This window comes from Portunus trituberculatus, chromosome 40 (assembly GCF_017591435.1).
Source record: "Portunus trituberculatus isolate SZX2019 chromosome 40, ASM1759143v1, whole genome shotgun sequence".
In the NCBI taxonomy this organism is placed as follows: Eukaryota; Metazoa; Arthropoda; class Malacostraca; order Decapoda; family Portunidae; genus Portunus; species Portunus trituberculatus.
In genome coordinates, this window is record NC_059294.1 from 9,292,501 (window position 1) to 9,314,382 (window position 21,882).

General features: G+C 42.7%; 1 protein-coding gene across 17 annotated transcripts in view; it reads right to left on the reverse strand.

Annotated features, from left to right (window-relative positions):
* The window catches only part of LOC123516350 (early endosome antigen 1-like), a 199,011-nt gene that overhangs the window by 47,719 nt on the left and 129,410 nt on the right, over positions 1 to 21,882 (reverse strand). For 8 of the 17 annotated variants that reach the window (XM_045275631.1, XM_045275640.1, XM_045275630.1 and 5 more), the window contains exons 2-4: positions 13,477 to 13,548; positions 8,714 to 8,866; positions 6,949 to 7,065 (exon numbers count right to left, since the gene is read on the reverse strand). In XM_045275631.1, the coding sequence (XP_045131566.1) occupies positions 6,949 to 7,065; positions 8,714 to 8,866; positions 13,477 to 13,548 (342 nt within the window). Of the gene's footprint in view, positions 1 to 5,163; positions 5,197 to 6,948; positions 7,066 to 8,713; positions 8,867 to 13,476; positions 13,549 to 21,882 lie in introns of all 17 variants that reach the window. The other 9 variants (XM_045275637.1, XM_045275641.1, XM_045275644.1 and 6 more) reach the window with 4 other exon arrangements.

A 21,882-nucleotide genomic window follows, 5' to 3' on the forward strand; every position in this document is an offset into this window, starting at 1 on the left:
GAGCCGGGCTGCCTTGGCGGAGCCTTAAGCCAGAGGTATTCCCAAGGCTATACACTGTGAGCTGTTTGCCATCGCGGGTGAGAATGCTGTTTGCTTCTCCTAAGGGGCGGGCGGAGCAGGTTCCGTCACACCAGCAGCGACCGTCCCGTGATCATGTGAGGTGGATACGATTACTTTTAAATTTAAATTCGTTTCTGCCGCCGAGCAAAGTTATAGAGGAGCTACTTAAGTTGATTCCCTCACACCGCGTCCCATCCAGTCCCAGGGCATGCAAATCAAGCAGACTGTAATTACCAAAACTTTCTACCAGGTATTCGAAGGCGCTTGCAAACTTTTCATATTCCATGTCCTTGTCTTAGTTTACTCAGTGCTGTCCACAGGAAGACTTAACTATTTCCCAATGACACATACTTTTGACAAGACATTTTTTATCTAGGCTTAGTTAACCTCAAATTAACTTTTTTTTTCTCGGCCCACAAAGACTCGCATACTAACTAAACCCTCACAGGAGCAGGCATGTTCCCTCCACACCCGAGCAGAAGTCTTGATCACGCGAGGGAGCACTGAGGTCATTCTTAATGCATTTACTGTACCTTTCACCGCGACCTCTCCTCCTGATGGCTACCAGACACCAGGCACAACACAAACGTTTGTCGAGGATACGTGTCACTCCATTACATAACCATAGGCAGACGAGATGGACATGAGTGGCATTAACGTGTGTGTATGTGTGTGTGTGTGTGTGTGTGTGTGTGTGTGTGTGTGTGTGAGAGAGAGAGAGAGAGAGAGAGAGAGAGAGAGAGAGAGAGAGAGAGAGAGAGAGAGAGAGAGAGAGAGAGAGAGAGAGAGAGAGACTAATCCTATCCAAACATATGGACGAGGAACAACAACGAATTCGCAACACGGCCTCCCCATAACTCGTCCCTGCGATAGACGGACAGCCTTGGCATACACAGACAAGGCTCAGGTTGCCAAGCCCCTGCCCTGCCGCCATCCTACGGAAATGAACCTCTCTCTCTCTCTCTCTCTCTCTCTCTCTCTCTCACGTCCATCCAATCAAGGCCTTTCTTCATAACCCATTTCACATGATATCCTTCCTTTTAATATCGCTCAACTTCACCAAAATTTAAGAACTTACTTGAGGGAGGACGAGGCAAACTGTTCAATGGTCGGGGTGAGAATTATGTTAATGCTGCCTGTGTTGCGAATCCTCTCGAGTGCTTTAACATGTTAGGTTTGAGAGGCTCTGAGTATTTTTTTTTTCTTTTTCCGGAAGGGACGGTAGGGAGAGATGGAGGAACAGGAAAAATGGTTCACACACACACACACACACACACACACACACACACACACACACACACACACACACACACACACACTCCCTCTCTCTCTCTCTCTCTCTCTCTCTCTCTCTCTCTCTCTCTCTCTCTCTCTCTCTCTCTCTCTCTCTCTCTCTCTCTCTCTCTCTCTCTCTCTCTCTCTCTCTCTCTCTCTCTCTCTCTCTCTCTCTCTAATATTGCCACTGAAATCCTCACAAGGAATCGTGTACATAACCGCCACAAACACCACAAGAGCAGAAAGAAAACTACGGGAAATAAGAAACAAAGTATTTAGCTCGGGAAGGGAGTGAGTGACTGATAATACCTATTCTGCCCTGCCCGTACACAAGGCCGGCGTCCGCATCACAACTCGCTGTTCATTACTTTGATGGACGGACAGAGCAGCGCCCAATACCCCCTCCAGTGGCAGCTGGTGGAAGTTATTGATGGAGTTAACGTGATCTGTGTGTGTGTGTGTGTGTGTGTGTGTGTGTGTGTGTGAGTTTATACATGTTCACTAGTATTCATCCTATCACAACGGCAGTGTTAGGGAACAACTCATAACACACACTCATGAGTATTAGTGGGGAAGAAACTCATCCAAATCCTTCACCAGTGATATTTGAATACGTATATATGCATTCATCATTCAGGAATAGATGTGACAGAAAAAAACCTAATCTGATCTCAAATCTTTACCTCTGATGTTTGAATTGAATATGCACATCTATACCCCATACTCTGAGACACTTTTGGACTGCATCTTCACTACTTTCTAAAGGCAGCATAGTTGAAGTTACACGAATTCTTAACTCCTTCAGTACTGGGACGCTTTTTTACCATGAGTTTTGGGTACGATTAGACGATTTTATTGACATTCGGAAGGGTCTATGGAAGAAAAAAGTGTAATTGGTTACACTCTTCACTATTTTAATCCTTCACATAAATTTCTGAAGTTGTATAAAATCATCATTTAGTAAGGAGAATGAATTTGGAAACGCTTCATGGTACTCAAGGGGCTAAAAGTGTTTGTGTGATCCTTGAGGTGAATTGATAACATTTCTACGTTATTAACCCCTTGAGTATCATGACACGTTTCCATATTCATTCTGCTTACTATTTGGTGATTTTACACAACTTCAGAGACCTATGTGGGTGATGAAAATAGTGATTAATCTTCTGATCTCCATAAACCCTTGCTAATGTGAAAAAGTTTAATCGTACACAAATCTCAAGGTAAATATGTGTCCCAGTATTGAGGGGGTTAACAGGACAAACACACATAAGCACCCAACTAATAATTTCTTTTGCCTTTGAAGACAGTAGTAGTTGGAGAGCAAATCGTTACTAAATAAGGGCTAATCATTCAGGGGCAGGTGACTAAAAAGGGAATCTACAGCAACATTTCCGTAAAGAGGGGAGGAAGTGGGTCAATTATAGTTAGAAATATCATAACGTCAAGGATTCCCATTCCAATTCATGAATCGGGAATGTGTGGATCAGTTTTATGGAATTAGTTAATGATGTATATTTTAGAGCGGTACTTTTTTTTTATACATCATCATCATTCTCTCTCTCTCTCTCTCTCTCTCTCTCTCTCTCTCTCTCTCTCTCTCTCTCTCTCTCTCTCTCTCTCTCTCTCTCATTTAAAGTCACGACAACCAGTGGTGAAATTAAAGGATGCGAAAGATTACGATAAAAAACGAGGCACACAGAGAAAAAAAATAGGGAGACAAAAATCTAAAAAAAAAAACATCGAAAAAAAAAAATAGAAGAAAAACGGGAATGATTATATAAAAAAGAGAGAAAAAATGACTTTGAAACCCAACCCGCGGCAGACAGGCAGCTACAGGCGACTACAGTATACATCATCCATCACCTTCAGTCTACATAACGTGACGATGGCTGGGGGGGAGGACGGAGGCAGGGAGGGAGAGAGGGAGGGGCGGGGAAGGACACACAGAGAGGCCAGCTACTTACTACAAGAAGCGTCGCCAGGTTGAGGGAAGGAGAGAACGAAAGAATGTATGGTTAACTTAAAAGAGAGAGAAAAAATAGATAAAGGTTGAGCTAGAAAATAGATAATGGAGTGTGTGTGTGTGTGTGTGTGTGTGTGTGTGTGTGTGTGTGTGTGTGTGTGTGTGTGTGTGTGTGTGTGTGTGTGCAGTACAAGTGTTAAATGGAATAGAAACAGTAAACAATTCATAGTTACAAGAAAAGGATCTGAATTTTGACAAGCGAGAGACCGTAACATACTTAACGAGAAAGAACAAGAAGAAGAGGAGACGGAAAAGGAGGAAGACGACAAGCACGATGGGAGTAAGAGTGATGAGGAGAGAGGTGAGAGAGAGAGAGAGAGAGAGAGAGAGAGAGAGAGAGAGAGAGAGAGAGAGAGAGAGAGAGAGAGAGAACAAAATACGATTAATAAATGGATATGAGAGTGGTCAGAACGAGGGACAGAGCAGCGAATACAACGGCATTATCTACGGAAGGGCGCAACTCTACGTGTGTCTAATGAAGGGAAGGGAGAGGGAAGGACAACACTGAGACGAAATCATGAAATACTACGACGATCTTATGGGATGAGCGGACCGGGAAAGAGACATGGAAGACGAAGTGAAAGACTTGGAAGATATGAAATGAAATGAAATGAATCACGATTGATGGATAAGTAAGGAAAAGGATAGATTAGGAAAGGGAAGAGAAAGAGGAACAAGAAAGACGAAATTTGCGAATGATTAAAGAAGAAAGGAAGAGGTAAGGAGAATGATAGAAGAGAAAGGTAAAGATAAGATAGAGATGAAAGGTAAGATAAAGAGAAGGGAAGGGAAAAAAAGACAAAAAGAAGAATTAAGGTAAAAGGGAGATAAAATAATGAAAAGAGGAAGTAAGGTAGACGAAAGAGAGGAAAGAGACGGAAGAGAGAACAATTGAAATAAAGAAAAACAAAAGGGAAGGAATAGTAATAAAAGAAAGGAAAGACAAAGTAAAGCCAAGCTAGACCAGACAAGGAAAGAAAAGGAAATAGAAGAAAAGGAAAAAAAGAAAGAAGACAAAGGAAGAAAATAAAAAGATGGGAGAGAAAAAGAAAGGGAGGACAAAAGAAGGCACGGGAAGGAAGAAGACTGAAAAGGAGAGGAAGGAAAGGAAAGTAATTGAAAGGAAGGGAGAGGGAAGGCAAGGGAAAGCGAGGCAAGGCAAGGCAAGGCAATGTAAGGCAAGTGAAGGTAAGGGAAAGAAAGGGAAGGGAGTACAAAAGCCGTCTGCCACTACGCACTACTTCATATAGCGGACTGTGTACTAATGAGGAATGTGCCGACGTCATTTCCAGGTAGATCATTTCTCACACCAATCAGCCGCCAGAGACAGTACGCCACCTTGTTCCTGATTGGTTGATTGCTTCACTCTCACGCCGCCGCTACACCTTATCTCGAGAACCAGGCCTTGGATAATCTAATAAACTCGCAAGCTGGTTCATTACACGCAAGGAAAACAACCTGTCCCGTTAAAATTTTGGGACAGGAAATTGAACAACCGGGATCCTCTTCCAGGGAGTAATACTGGAGGTAAACTGATCCATGCCAGCGGTGAATAGAGATGCAGACAGTAAATCATTCGCCAAAAAAACAAAAGCAGCATTCAAATCGAACACCACACTTGAAGGCAAATGAGCGGTCGACTCTAGAGTAAAGGCAGGAAGAGAGTATCGGCCAATGAGTGATCGGGTAGCTAACATTTCAACCAATCAGCGAGAGAACTGGCGTACTGTCTAGGGCCGCGTCTCACTCTTAACACCAGGAGCAGTCACCAGGCTCTCATGACTCAGCCTACACACACGGCTTACCAGGGCCACGCGATATCTCTGTGCCCATAACTCCTGCAACACAAGCAGAAGTGAAACATGTCATTAGTAGGTTTCTATAGACATGAGTCCCAAAAAAGGATTGACTGCAAGAGAGAAAAATAATAAAAAAAAGGAAGATATGATGGTTGTTTCAAATCTTGGTTCTTTTTATCCTTTAGTGTATGCAACTTGGATGAATGGTTAGGTTTGATGCAAATATATGTATAGCCAGAGTTAATTAAAAATGTGATGGCTTTATTTTGTTTGTTTGGCTAAGCTGGGCTTATCAAACCCGACAGTCAGTGACGTTAGCAAAACATTAGTGCAAAAAATATGCAAAATATATTTCATTCTCAGTGCAAAATGCTGAAAGTATAGCATGATTATCTGTATTAATGCCAGTGTTATCATTTTTATACTCATCATTATCATTAGCATTATTACTGTTATTCTCTTGGCTCACACACGCCAACCTTCAGGAGGAAATGTCAACATACTAGTGACGGAGTGTGAGGCAGCAGGAGGGCCCCAGAGACAGGGGTGTGACAGAAGCTGGTGGAGTTGTGCAGGGCATCCAGGCAAAAAACTAACAAAATAATAGGAAAAAAACTTCATGTGTGGATGTAAAAAAGAATCAAAACTACTGAGAAAAAAATAATGCTTGTTTTCTTTTCTTTTGGCGCTATTCCATTACCACAAAAAGTTTTCTAAAATGTTTCACTAAGGAGTTTTGCTTTTCTTTGCTCGTCTTCAGCTTGGAGGCGTTCATCACCACACAGTCGCACGCACACAGCAGAGGCAAGCACAGCCCTAGAGCCAGACATGGGAAAAAGGGGAGGAGAGGCACGTACATCATAACCACGAACCGCTGTATAATCAAGGGTGAAAATGATCGTACAACCACTATTAATGGGCGCACGTGCAAACTATAGACGAATGAACCATTGAGGTAAAATATTTCTAGCTTTTTTTTGCAGATTCCCTTTATGCTTATTTCTTACGTACTTCTGTTCTTACTGCATGTCAAGGGGGGAGAACAGGAACCAGCGAAGGTTTCTTAATTGACAACTTACATATAACGATGTGAAATAACGAGGGGGGAGGAACATAAAGACATCGAATCATTACCATGGCTCACTTGTCACGATGCCTTCTGTGGGAGGTCATACCGAAGACTGTACGCTCAGATTGGGTGTTTGAGAGAGTAAAGATAATTTTTTTTTTTGCAGATTGAGAAAGATTGAGATAGATAGATAGACAGAAAGAGAGAGAGAGAGAGAGAGAGAGAGAGAGAGAGAGAGAGAGAGAGAGAGAGAGAGAGAGAGAGAGAGAGAGAGAGAGAGAGAGAATAACGAGAAAAATTAATGCATTTATTAGTATGCAAATGACGGGCATATTTTCATATTCACCCCAGCAGCGGCAGCAGCAGCAGCAGCAGCAGCAAGACCATCAGCAACAGCAGCAGCATCAGCAGGCCCTCCACTCAGCACCATCACACCCCCCCACCTACGTATGAGTACAGTCTACATTAGGTCTTATGTACACACAGCTAGGCCACCCTTCTCCCTATCCTCCACTGCTACAGGAGAGTAGTTCCCGGGGGCACTGGGCTAACGCAACACAGCCGCTAAGGATAAGTAAGTAAAGGACATGACTAGTACCTTCCTTAACTTATGAGCCATACTAAGAGGCGGAGGGGAGTAGAGATAAACAAAACTGCTAGTCTAGAAAAATACACACATACACGCACTAAGTAAATTTACGGCTTCTTAGCAAGCAGCGTACCTTGCTTGCCTCCCTCAGCAGGCAGACCTCGCGGTTTAAGCGATCGTTATCCGTGAGCAGGGAGTCGTGGGCCCCCTGCTGCCCCTTGGCCTCTTTAGCACTGCGCCTCTCCATTTGCTACAACAACCCAGTATGGTAGACTTTGAGGGCCAGTAAGGGCTACCGCAAGCGGCCGCCATTAGAGTTACCGGGGCCGCGTCACCGCCTCGGTTGAGTCCACTAAGGAGAGACTTGCCGAGAGCGTCCTGCAGGCTCGGCTGTTACTACTGTTCCTATTATATGTGTTATCTCCCCTTCATTATCTCCCCGCCATGGACTAGAGGGAGGCTAATCACTACAATACAAACCTGATATACCATGGAATGCTTTGGTGCAGGTAATGAAGAAAATCAATTTATTATTTCCTTGAGCATAAATATTGTGTCTCTCCTGAGTGTTTCAACCGAGGCGGCTCCTTCACTTAACATGTCTTATATAGTTGGAGACAAAAAACTGTGAGGAAATAAAACATAAGATTTCAAGATGAATAAATAATGAGAAAAAATGAAGCAGGACAAAACAAAAATGTAATGTGGCAAGAAAACACACACATCAATGTTATCCAATCATTTCACAGGTGGTAGGTGTTACAGCACTCACCTGGCGGCTCTGAGAATGGTGTGGGGCAGCTCGGCACAGAAAACGGAGTAACTGGACCATTTTCTCTCAGTATCAAACCAGAACCACAATACCCGCCATTACTTACCTACCTAGCTTCCTTCCCCTGCCAGTACCTGCATCCCTTTACCCGCCCCGGCCCTGCACTCACCAACTCCCCCTGTCAGCCTCATTCCCAGCACTATTACTTTAACGGCAGCCATCCACGCCTCTCACCGCCATGATTTAATTGTGTCACAGATTTAACCTAAGCTCAACGCCCCTCCAGCCTCCCGCCCACAGAATACTACTGCGGGGGAGATTCAACCTGCTGACCTTAATGCTGTGATAAAAATAACAACCTCCACCATTGTCTCCTGTTACTGCAGCCTCAACACCACCACGTCACTCTGATCCTATCTCTACCATCTCCACTGTATCACAACTACTACTACAAACTTCAGCACCACCATACCAGGAGCTCTTTTGTCACTGTTTCCACTAAATTACCACTGTTTATCTTCCACACCTCAATACAACCATCACAACCTTTACAAGTCTACCACCACCACCACCACTATCGCCGCCGCCGCTGCCGTCACCTCCTTGACCTAAAACACCCTCAGGCTGCCTCGCCCACCATCTCCCCTAAGAGGGAAAGTTACGTGGCTAACTTTGTAACTTCGGTAATTCCTCCACCCTTCTGAAACATTTCACAGACCCTTGAGTGTAAATAATTTCCCCCAGACAGAAATGTGACAAACAAATACTAATAATAGCACTTTAATTTCCCCTCTACCCCCTACACACTAACTGAGAACATGCTAACACTGGTGAGGCTAGAATGACTAGAAGAACAACTGAATCTATCTGACGAACATGAGAAACACTTCCCGTAAACAGCAGAACTTCATTACCCCGTCAGCGTCACCTTCAGGCGTCCACTCCTCCATGGGCAGGTAGAGTACAGGAGGCCGTTCTTGTGGTGCGGAGACAAGAGTGAGTGAACCAAATGAGGTCGGAAGGAGACAACCACATTCAGGAGGACGAGGGAGAGGGAGGGAAGGGACGGATGGCGGAGGATCAATGACTACCTACGACAAGGGGAACACAGGCGTCGGGTGCTTACCTTGATTGTTTCCCTCAAGATGGCTACCTCGCGGGTCAGGTGGTCATTCTCCGTCGATAGGTTCTCCAGCTGGCTCTGCACCTCGACGCTGAGTCCCCGCGCCTTCTGGTGTCGCAGTTCGTCCTCCAGCTGCCGCACCAACATGGCTTGTTTCTGTAGAGGGAAAGATGGAATGTCTCAGTAACCACTTGTCTGTACTGAACATGCATCATCTCCTTGAGCATGTTTGTTTCTCTCGCGTCTCTTTTTCTCCTGCTACACCACCATCATCACGAGTTTCTCCACTTTCTCCTCCTCATGCACCTCCTTCTTCTCCTTCACATGCATCTCTTTATCTCCTCCTCCTTTTCCTCCTCCTCGTCGTTTATCACAAGGCTCCTCATTCGCCACGCTCCAGCACAAACTCTTCATTCTCAACTTCCCTGGAAATTTGCTCAAAAGATTGGAGGTGCCAAGTCTTATTTATTTTTTATTTTTTTTAAAGAGTTGAAACCAATACCAATTACAGTTTAAATGTCTATGTACTTGTGTGTGTGTGTGTATGTGTGTGTGTGTGTGTGTGTGTGTGTGTGTGTGTGTGTGTGTGTGTGTGTGTGTGTGTGTGTGTGTGTGTGTGTGTGTGTGGGTGTGTGTTATAAGTTCTCTCTAATAGTATACTCTCTCTCTCTCTCTCTCTCTCTCTCTCTCAGGTTTCGTTAGGGTTGTCAACCGTCCCGGGGTCGCGTCACGCAGGGCGCTCAACATGAGGCTTGACCGACCGCCATTCCGGGTCACCGCGTCGCCGGAACTCCACCGCCACCGCCACTGCCTCCGCCTCCGTCACTCCTATGGTAGCGGCGGTGGCAGCAGTGGCGGCGTCGGCCAAACGGGAGACGGACGGAAGATCATTCTCGCTTGAATTAGTGAATATTATCGTGTCATCGTAATTTCCACGTAAAAATGATACCATATGAACATGATCCAATTTGGTGCCACGCCTCGTGCTAATGAGAGTCGTATCAGTGATTTTAAACGTAATCGGATTTACGGTTTATTTCTGGGAAAGGAATTTACAGGACCGTTGGTGATGTGAGCTTATAGATAGTTTTGTGCGGACAACATCAATTGGAGGTGCTAAGAAGATTCTGCACTTTTTTTATTTTTCATTCTACGAACAGAAATAGAGAGTGAACATGATAGAGGCCAGATGACAGGAGAGATGGACAAATTTGGAAATGAGGCAGTACTGGTGAAGTATAAATTTTGAAATAGAGTGAATGCCTAACTAAACAAATGGCAAGTAAACGAACCAATTAACAAATATGTAATGCTCATGAGCACATTGGAAAAGTAAAACATGTAAGGAACGAAGTAAATTGATTGTATGTAGCACGGAAAAAAAAAACATAATTAAGGGCATGCTTCGTGGTACTTAACAAAAAAAGTTATAACAAAAATAATTGGCTAATTACTGCTACCTCTGATAATGCTACTGCCACTAAAAACCATTACCACTACTACTACTATTACTACTACTACTGATATTACTACTACTACTATTGATATTAATGCCACTACTACTGCTGTTTTCTTTTTTTTATTTGGGTTACCGCTACAGTTGATATTACTAACACCACATGCTATTATGCTCTACTACTACTACTACTACTACTACTACTACTACTACTACTACTACTATTACTACTACTACTACTACTACTTCCACTACTACTGCTACTACTTCTACTATTGCTATTACTTCTACTACTACTACTACTACTACTACTACTACTACTACTACTACTACTACTACTACTACTACTATAATAACCACCGTTACAAAACCACCTCTACTAAAACAAAAACTACAACCAATATCCCTACAACAACAATAAAAGTGGAACCATTTCTAACCAGCTACCAACATTCCACCCAGCAACACCAAACACGGAAACAAAGCACAACAACACCACGGAGGTAAACAGGGACAAAAAAAAAAAAAATAAATAAATAAAAAAAAAAATAAGGTCACAAGTATCAGCAAACAAACACCAACAACAATAATAATACATCCTGCAGGAAGACAAACACAGAGACACACAGACACACGTTTTACAGCAACAATTCAACATTCATCGATTCCTTCACTTATTCACACGCACAGGTGACGTGACGCAAGCAGGAGGGAGGCAGGAAGGGACACAGGCACACAGACAAGCAAAGGTCAACTGAAACTTGCGTATACCAGTTCACGTCCTCTCCTCTCCTCTCCTCGACTTCACTAATGGTATTCAGAGGTCAGTAAACACCATCAGGCAAATTAACTACGTGTAAAAATGAACTGCAGCTTTACTTTGGAAAAAAATACTACTGAGAGAGAGAGAGAGAGAGAGAGAGAGAGAGAGAGAGAGAGAGAGAGAGAGAGAGAGAGAGAGAGAGAGAGAGAGAGAGAGAGAGAGAGTATTCTATTCTCTTCTACACCACAACACAAAAGTTCCATGGAAACAAATATGAAGGATAAACTGTGATACGTTGAAATACAAGAAAAAAATAAATGGCAGTTGCAAATAGAAATATGGCAGTTATAAAATATGCAAATAAATGTAAAGTTAAGGAAACAAACACACTCTAAAAAAACAAACCTTTACCATTTCCCCCACACCAAAAAAAAAAAAAAAGGAGGGAGAAAAAAAAGAAAAACACACAGAAACAAACAGACACACACACACAAAGAAAAAAAAAAAGGACAGCTAAAATCTCACACATACAGAAACAGAGAGAAACATAAAACGCAGGCCGATAAAAGGCGAGGAACAATGAAAGAAAAAGAGGAAAAAGAAAAGATGGGAAAATGAAATGTGTTTGCAAAATAGATGCAAAACTGAGGGGAAGGATAAAAAAAAAGAATAAAAAAAAGACATGAAATGCTATACAGGTGAAAGATATTTCGTAGAGAGAGAGAGAGAGAGAGAGAGAGAGAGAGAGAGAGAGAGAGAGAGAGAGAGAGAGAGAGAGAGAGAGAGAGAGAGAGAGAGAGAGAGAGCCTTATATTGCTGCCATAAAACATATCGCAGTGATCAAAGTCTTATCAAAGAAAGGAGGTTGAAATGAAACAAAGAAATGAGATAGAGGGAGTAAGAGAAAGAGAAGGATAGATAGAAAGAGAAAAAGAACAAAAAAAAAATCACGCGATAATTGAAAGAAAATGAAAAATGTGGAAGTAAACACGGAAAAAGGAGAAATAAAAAATGGAAGGAAGAAAGAAGGAAGAAAAAAAGGAAGTAAGAAAAACAAAAGGAAAAACAGAAATAATAATAAAGTTTGACTGTTGAAATATCTACAAAGAAGAGGGAAAACAAACGAAGAAAAGAAAAATAACAAGAAAGAAAGGGAAAAAATCAAGGGAAGAAAGACAAGGGAAGAAGAAAAGGGAAATGAAAGAATTGAAAGAAAGGAAAAATGAGAGAGAAAGAGAGGAAGAGGAAAGAAAGAAAGAAGGCGAGAGGAAAAATAATAGGAAAAGGAGAAAAATCAAGGGAAGAAAGACAAGGAAAGAAGAAAAGGGAAATGAAGGAACTGTGAAAAGGAAGAAAGAGAGAGAAAGCGAGAAAGAGGAAGGAAAGAAAGAAGGGGGAGGAAAAAAAGATACAATGCAAATGACAAGAGGGGAAAATGAGAGGAAGATAATGAGGAAGTTATGGGAGAGAAAATATTAGAGTGAAGGAGAGAAAAAAAAAACAGCTTTTATAATTAAGAAAAAAAAATGAAGGAAGGAGAAAATAGAGAGGAAACGAAGAAAAGAATGGAGGGAATGGAGAAAGGAGGGAAGGCAGGAAGGAAGGATAAAGAAAATGACATGAACACTGAAGAATGAATGAAGACGAAACAAAGCACTGGAGGATGAATGAATGAATGGAGCAAATAAGAAAATAATAATAATTCAAGGTTACAATCAAAATGAAAACAAAAATGAAAGGAGAAAGAAAATGAAGCGCAAAAAAAAAATACAAAGAAAATGATAAAAACAGACTCAGAGAGAGAGATAGATTGAGAGAGAGAGAGAGAGAGAGAGAGAGAGAGAGAGAGAGAGAGAGAGAGAGAGAGAGAGAGAGAGAGAGAGAGAGAGAGAGAGAGAGAGAGTGGTGAAAAAAAGATTAAAGATCGTCAAAAAAAAAAAAAAAAACGAAATCTTGAAAGCGAGGAAGGATGAGGAAAATAAAAGCAAAAGATGAAAATAGAAGATAAAAAAAACATGAACTCAAAACTTGAAAAAAAGAAAATGGAAGGAGGTAGGAAGCGTGGAAGAAACAAGAGGAAGGCGATAAACGAGAGATAGATGAGATGCGAGAACGAGAAAGCCAAGTAAAGGAGAAGAAGCAAAATAAGAAAATAATGGAGGAGGGAAACAAAGGCGCACTTTTACGAATGAAAAAAAGAATAATGATAAATGATGACGAGCGAAGAAGGTAAGAAAAGAAAAGAAAGCAAGACTGAAGACAAAGAGGGGAATGATAAAGAGAAAAAAGAGAGGAAGTAAGATGAATGGTATGAGAGAGAGAGAGAGAGAGAGAGAGAGAGAGAGAGAGAGAGAGAGAGAGAGAGAGAGAGAAAACGAGAAAGAGTCAAAACACAAACACGAACACAAACACACCACGACATAAACAAAACTCAAATAAACTGAGTGGACTGCAAGAAAGAAAAGAAGCAAGACCAGGAGAGATTAGATGGACGAGTGAGTGAGTGAGTGAGTGAGTGAGTGAGGGGGAGGGAGGCGAGCACCGCACCTCCATACTGGGGCCGCGAGCTCTAAGATGACGCAGTTCCTCCTCCAGTTGCCACACCAGCATGGCTTGTCTCTGCGGAAGATGGAGAGGCAACATTAGTGGAGACTGCTGCAGGAGGCGCCGACGGAGGAGGTGTTGTTGTTTTTGGAGGAGAAGGAGGAGGAGGAAAAGGAGGAGCTGGATCAGGAGAAGGAGGAGGAGGAAGAGGAGGAGGGTCACCCGTGGAGGCTCCCAGATGTGTCCTTTCTTTCCTTTTCCCTCCCACCGACACTATGACCGGAGGTATCTCTCGCTCTCAGGAGAGAGAGAGAGAGAGAGAGAGAGAGAGAGAGAGAGAGAGAGAGAGAGAGAGAGAGAGAGAGAGAGAGAGAGAGAGAAAGGTTGGACAGATAAATAAAAGCACAGATGCACAAAAACCAGACAAATGCATGGATGAATCGAGACAGATAAGTGACAGGAGAGCTCACGAAGAGAAAAACAAGCAGGTTAAGTGAAGACAAGAGAGGATCAGAGATAGAAAAAAATATGCAGTGGTAAAAAAAGGAGATAAAAGACTGACTCAGGCTAAAAAAGGAGAAAAGGGCAGACAAGCAGACATGCAAACAAACAGACAGGTGGATAAGGACAGACAGAGATACGACAGATAGAAACAGATAAAAAGGGAGAATAATGGAAAGCAAGCAGCATACAGAGAGGAGAGGAGGGAGCAAAGCATAAAAACATGAAAAAAAGAAAAGCTAGATGAAAAGTAGATGAATAGGATAAAAAACACACACACACACACACACACACACACACACACACACACACACACACACACACACACACACACACACTCGCGAAGATAAAAAAAAGAGGGAGAAATAAAGGAGACAAAAGAAGAGCCACAATAAATCTCTCTTTCCCTCTCTCTTCTGAAGGCTCTGGCGGCCAAACAGTCTCGTGGCGACGGAGGGAAGGGAGTTGCCCCGAGGGATTAGAGGGGAAGGACTCTCTGCCACAGGGTATGAGGGAGAGACGTGTGTGTGTGTGTGTGTGTGTGTGTGTGTGTGTGTGTGTGTGTGTGTGTGTGTGTGTTTAGTGTCTCAAAGCTAAGACTAACGGTATGAGAGAGAGAGAGAGAGAGAGAGAGAGAGAGAGAGAGAGAGAGAGAGAGAATGGAGTGGAAAGAAAGTGTGCAAATTGTGAGTTAAAGGTCGAACGTGACTCGAACTCTACAAGAAGGCGTGAATTCTGATTACTCTCTCTCTCTCTCTCTCTCTCTCTCTCTCTCTCTCTCTCTCTCTCTATGTGTCTGTATCCTTGTGTGCATATAATTACGCATGTCTTCCCGTTTCCTCCCATCAAGAACAAATGAAGATAATAATAATAAATTTAAAACTACAAAAGAATCCTGTGTTATGTGGTTATAATTTAGTTTTTATTCCCCAAAGTTTATGTCGTGGCAGTGTATGTGCTGGTGTCACGGCAGGCATTGTTGTTGTTTCAGTTGGGAGTGTACACAGCAAGCATCTTTTGTTGTTCTAACCTGCAGAGAGTGTCTGGTGCATCTGTTCTGGTGTCATTGTTCCCTGGTGTGGTGGTGGTGGTGGTGCTGTTGTTGTGCTTATCTGTGTGTGTTGTAAAGTTTCCTGCACTTCCACTTTCCTACGTCTTCTTTGTAATTAGGAATGCACCAGATAGTCTAAAACGCCTCTTTAACTTAAACTCCAGACCGTGTAGCCTTTTATTATATTCTTTTTTTGGACATAGATCTGATGATTTTTAGGAAATTTTACGACTGCTCTCTTAAAAAAAAATCAGTTATGTTTTTCCATCTAATAAAACCCTTGAAAATTCTCTAGTGTTTATAATATTCTGCAAAATACAAGACGGTTTTTATGAGTTGAAAGAGGCCATCTGGTTCTTAAGAGTTAACAGTGGTGCACATTCCGCTTGTTATTGTGTTGGTGTGTTTATGTGTACGACCCCAGTGTAGCCAAACTTGGGTACTTGGAATGCCAGGCCGCTCATCACGACAATCACCGCAGGGACACACAACGGGAGGCTCCAGGTATTCCTTCAGTAGTTGGGTGCGCTGTTACCCTAGAGGCGGACAGACGCAGTAAAGGGAAAGGACAGGGAGGGATAAATAGGGGGACGGGGGGGGATGAAGGTAACAGACATAAAAAAACACTACGTAAATCTACCTTCCTGTGAGGCAGTGTGTACAACGAGCTTACTGAACACATATCTAGGTAAGAATTATTCGTGTCTAACCGTGTAACATGAACAGGACAGAAACACTTGATGGCACACGTACTCAATGGACTGTCACTACATCTATATATACACAGGTACAAGAAGGAACACCCGGTCTATCAAACACCTGGCTGGCGGGGCTAGGTTACAAACTCACACACACACACAGTCGTGGTCAAAGGTCGAGACAAAGTGCTGGGCTTCTTTCCATCACAGTTTGCGTTTCTCTCATCTTAAATGGTCTGGGCTACTGAAAATCCTCTTATAAAATTTGATGATGTAAATTCTTTGCAAATTGGAGGATTTTAAATTGAACTGTTTTTGTTTAAGCTTTTTTCCACCAATAGTGAGAGGAGCTCCAACTGTTAGATTGAGAGAAAACGCTAAAAAAAAAAAAAAAGAAAGAAAACGAAGTGAGTGCTTTATGTTACTCGACTCTTCACCACGACTACGTACAAGAACAGACACGGACGCATCACAACACACTACGAACACAAACAAGGTACAGTTTGGTATATCAGGAGGCGACTCAAGTCCGAGCCTCCACGAACATCTACCTGGGCACATGAAGCGCCTTGGTACCTTTACTAATCAGGCAATACAGAAGGCACTTGATCGAGGACTCCCAGCCAGCCAACACTACCTCCCTGGCCAGCCACTACCTTCCACCACTCCGGTCTACAAGGTACGGGTAGTTTTGCTCAAGAGGTAAAGGAAACACCACTATGGTTACCTGTGGAGGATCAGCCCACGTCCTAGAGCTGCGTCACGCCCCCCGGAGGAACCTTGAGCGAAATACCTGTGGGGATCAGTTAGTAATGCCGCAAGGGAGAACACCGCAGATAAGGAAAAGTGTCTAAATCTTTGCTATGGTCATGTTCACTCTCATTCTTGACTACGAAATGCTAGTAACAGATAATCAGAAATACTATACGGAGAGAATACCGTAATCTATCTAATTTGATTATGTTCTTACTGTACTTCACTTTTTATATTGTTGGTTGCGAAATGTTAATGAATGTCAGAAATACCGTTAAAAAAGATACCGATGTCTAACGACGGAATGTTCTTACGAAATTACCGTAAAACGTATTTCAAAATGCCGCAAGGGAAGTGATACGGTCCTTTTTTTTTTTTTTAATCTTCTATGACTACATTTTGCTGTCAATTTCTCGTAAGGCACCAAATAACACTTGTGAAACGAACATACTCTATACTTTTAACGAAATTTTCAAAGTTTTCTCAAGAGACATCAAGCTACATGTACATTAAAGGAAAAAATAGGTTCGATATTTGAATTTATAAGCTGAATTGTATCATAAAGTCAACCACGAGTACAATCACGGGAAACAAAAGCTATATAAACAAGCATTTCTCCATCTCTCTCTCTCTCTCTCTCTCTCTCTCTCTCTCTCAACTACAACCTAAATTAAAGGACAAATAATTAGTACCAAACTATATTTAACCACCAGTGAACTCAATGTATATATTTCTCAATCAAATCTCTTATTTTTTTCCTCCCAACCCTATTTACCATCACCTAAAACAGATGATACGTAAATCAGACCAAGGTAGAAACAAGCACCAAATAACCTTAACCCCTTCAGTACCATAACGCGTTTCCAGATTCCTCTTGATTACTATTTGGTGACTTTATACAGCTTCAGAAACTTATGTGGGGGATTAAAAGAGTGAGGACTGTGGCCATTAATCTTCTGACCTCCATAGACCCTTCTTAATGTCAATAAAATGGTCTAATCGTACACAAATCTCAAGATAAAAAGATGTCCCAGTATTTGAAGGGGTTAACATATGTACGTCAATCTAACAGCAAAATCTCCTACTTTCTTCTCTCTCCCCTGAACTTACTACAAGCTAAAACAAAGGCCACGTAAATGATCGCCAGTTTCGTTACGGTCTAAAGGTCGCACATGTATATTTTAGAAGGGATAAAAATAATCAGAGAGCTCCGCCGCCGCCGCCACGGAAGCCGGCCAGCTGAGGGGGTCTCCGGCGCACCGTCAAGAGGTAAAGTATGAGCCTGTTTCTCCTTCCCTTCTTAACATAGACGTCCAACTGAGCCATATTTTCCCCAGATATTTTTCTATACTTTCGTTCATGGCTCTCTCTCTCTCTCTCTCTCTCTCTCTCTCTCTCTCTCTCTCTCTCTCTCTCTCTCTCTCTCTCCATGACAGTCAACATCCCTCATGTCAGTTTTTCTACCTTTTTTTCTCCTCTTCTTCCTTCTCCTCATTCATCGTCATTTATCTTTCCTGCAGTACTTCTAATCTACACACACAAACACACACACACACACACACACACACACACACACACACACACACACACACACACACACACACACACACACTTAAGTAAACACCCGATAAATGCAAGAATAAATACAGACTTAAAAGTTGCTAAAAGTTACACATTCGTACCTAAACTTTCCCTTTCCCTTCCTTTCCCTTAGGAGAGGTCAAGAGAGGCCAAGGTTAAGAAAGAGGAGTTAGGGAAGGAATGAGAGGTGAGGAGTGAGGCTGGGAGGGGAGGGCGGAGAGTGGCGTGGGGGAGGAGGTAGGAGCGCTTACCAAATAGTCTGGGTCATAAGCCAAGTGACGAGACCAACCAGTATCATCATGGGCACAGTGCCAACTCGTGCCATGGAGCTCTTCAGTGCCTCCTTTCCACCTCGGCTCTTCCTCCTCATGGCGCTCCTTCTTTCTTTCCTTCCTTCCTTCCTTCCTTCTCTGCTTTCTTATCTAAATTCTTTCCTTCTAGATGCTTCCTTCTTTTCTTTCCCGTTTCTTCTTCCTATATTTCCCTCCTTCTTTCCTTCTTTCGCCGTTTATTTCCAGTTCTTTATTCTCCATGCATCCTTTTCTCCTCTCCTTCCTTCCTTCCTTTTCTTCCTTATTTTTCCAGGAAACTCCTTCCTGCCCTCTTTCTTACTTCTTCCTTTTATTCATCTTCCAATCTTTCCTTCCTTTCCATTCCTTTCCTACTCCTCCTTCCTTCCTTTCCTTCTCTCCTTTGCCACGTTCCTTACTCCGAAGCCTTCCCATATTTCTTTGCAGATGTGAAGTGGAACATGATGTGTGCGTGAGAGAGAGAGAGAGAGAGAGAGAGAGAGAGAGAGAGAGAGAGAGAGAGAGAGAGAGAGAGAGAGAGAGAGAGAGAGAAGGGGTGCTCGAGCCTTGAATGTTATTATTAAATATTTGTCTGACATATTCGATGTTTGATTTTGTTAAGCAATCGTCTCTTAATTGTTCGAGTCCCCTCCCCCTTCTCTCTCTCTCTCTCTCTCTCTCTCTCTCTCTCTCTCTCAAGTAAACTAGGTTATCGTTATATGCGAAATGAATGACTGTGTGTGTGTGTGTGTGTGTGTGTGTGTGTGTGTGTGTGTGTGTGTGTGTGTGTGTGTGTGTGTGTGTGTGTGTGTGTGTGTGTGTGTGTGTGTGTGTGTGTGTGTGTGTGTGCATGTCAGAAAGGAAAGAGTCCCCACGCTAAGAAGATTATATAAGATGATATACAAGGGAAAGACAGAATGCAAAAGGAGAAAGGAGAGAAGGAGGAGGAGGAAGAGAAGGAGGAGGAGGAGGAGGAGGAGGAGGCGGAGGAGGAGATGGAAGACGAAGATGCAAAGAAAAGGAGCACAACAAAAGGAAATACAAGAATGAAAAGAGAAATAAAGAAAAAAAAAACACAAGTAGCCCAAGAAAAATAAAAAAATAAGGAATTGAAATATGAAAATAAAATGAAGAAAAGGAAATATAAACAGGGCAGGTCACCAAATCACACTGAACACTTATACACCACAAATCACCAGGCGAGGCAACAACATCATCACCACCACCACCACCACCACCACCACCACCACTACCATCAGCATCACAACAGCACAGCACAACACAGTTAAGTAAGTAAGAACCAACGATAAGCATAATCCTGTTAGTTCCAAGAAGGAGAGGCCAACAGCTACATCACCTCTCACAGCCGCCTTTGGTATTATAATGAGATCATCTACATCTCCCGAGAAAAGCAAAAAAAAAAAAAAAAAAGGAAGCAAGAGGAGGGAAAAAAGAGGAAAAAGAATGCTTAAGTAGGGCATCGCAAACCCTCTCAGATTTCCCACACGCATCTATTCACGTCTACAACTCACATAAACCGGAGGAGAGAAGACGAAAAGGAAGGCGAAAAAAAAAAAAAAAAATAGGTGTTCTTGAGAAGTTAAAAATACCGGTTCTCGTGTTCCCAGAGGATCATGCACACGAAGAACCGAAGAACCTCAAGAACCAAGAGTCTCGTTCCGCTCCTTCCTTCCTTCTTGAGTTTACTGAATTTTTTCCTATTTTTGTGCTCAGAGCCACGAAGGAAGGAAGGAAGGATGGAGGGAAGGAAAGAGAATGGGAGGGAAGGAACAGAAGATCATGCAGAGGATAAAGATGGTGGGTCAGGGGAGATGGAGGAAGGAAAGGAAAAAATGAGAGTTAAGAAGAGAGAAGATGAGAAGAAAGTAAATAAGGAAAGGGGAAAAATGGAGGAACATGAGGAGGAGAGATATAAAAAGATAGCAAAGAAAAGTACGAGGTGGATGGAGATAAAAAGTAATGGAGGAAAATAAAGATAAAACAAAGGAAGAGAACGAACAAATGATATCAATAAAAAACGAAAAATAAGAAAGAAGACAAAAAACAGAAACAAAGAGAGGAAAAACGGAAGATGAAATAAGGAGAAACACAAGAAGAAGGAAAACAAAGAAATCAATCGAGAAAAAAGAATAAAAGACAAGGGAAAGAAAAAGAAAACGGAAGATGAGACGAGACGGATACACGAAAAGAGAGAAAATAAAGTAAAGAGAAATGAGAGAGAGAAAAAAGGAAAATGGGAGGCAGGGAAAGCACGAGAGCTGTCCCTCCGCCTGACGGGATTAGCGTTGAGGCAAAAAACCAGACTTAACAAGGGCCACTGAGGGACAAAACTAGCGGCCCCTCCAGACTGATTCATGACCAGACGGAGGGATGGCGCGGGGGGAGGCAAATAGTAGGTGTCTGAGATTTTACGACAGACACTTCTGAGGCTCATCTGAAGTCATGGAAGGGAGCATTTTTCAGGAGTGTCGGCGCATAAAGGACCTTCATTTTGCGGCCCAAAAAAGAAAGCAACTTGAGACTCGCTAACTTGGTGGTGCAAAGGAGGTAAGTAAGGCAAGGAAAGAAGGTTGGTTGGTGTTACGCTACCCCGGGGAACACTGTGTCTTGTCTTGTCTTTTCTGTGGTGGTAATGGTGGTGGTGGTGGTGGTGGTGGTGATAATACTAGTGATAATGGTGATAAAAAATAATGATACTGAAAATATGACTTTACCACTTACAAAACAAACCAAAAGCAACATGAAACAAAGATGATCACAACAACAACAATAACGAAACAACATTAACAACAACAATAATAAAAACAATAATAATATCAATATCAATAACAATAACAATGAAAACAACAATAACATAATATTCTAAAACCTTTCCTTTATCACTTTTCAGAGTGCGACACAAACCAACCAACCAACTACCACACACACACACACACACACACACACACACACACACACACACACACACACACACACACACACACACACACTTCACTAAAACGACATGGAATCTTAAACTGAACCTTACGTCTTGTCTTGCCACCAACCCACCCACCCACCCACCCACACACGCACTCACCCACACACCAAAATCTCCTCCATACACCCAACCCTTCCCTTACACACACACACTTCACCACACCAAATGGAACTTAAAACTGAACCCTGCGTCATGTCTTGCCACCCTCAGCTGACACAGTTCCCTTCTCTAACTCAATATTACCCTTCCCTACCGCCCCCGCTCGGTCCCCCAGCCCTCAGCCCTCAGCCACCCGTCCCCCGTTCAGCTTCTTCTCTTCCCCGCCACCCGTGACCGGGACACCTTTGGGGGACGAACAGGCAGGTGGAGGAGGAGGGTGGAGCAAGATGAATGAAGGAAAAAGTAAAGTTGACGTGGCTAGGGAAGAAAAGGAGCCAGGTAGAGAGAGAGAGAGAGAGAGAGAGAGAGAGAGAGAGAGAGAGAGAGAGAGAGAGAGAGAACAAAGAAGAGTGTGCAGGACGATCTCTCTCTCTC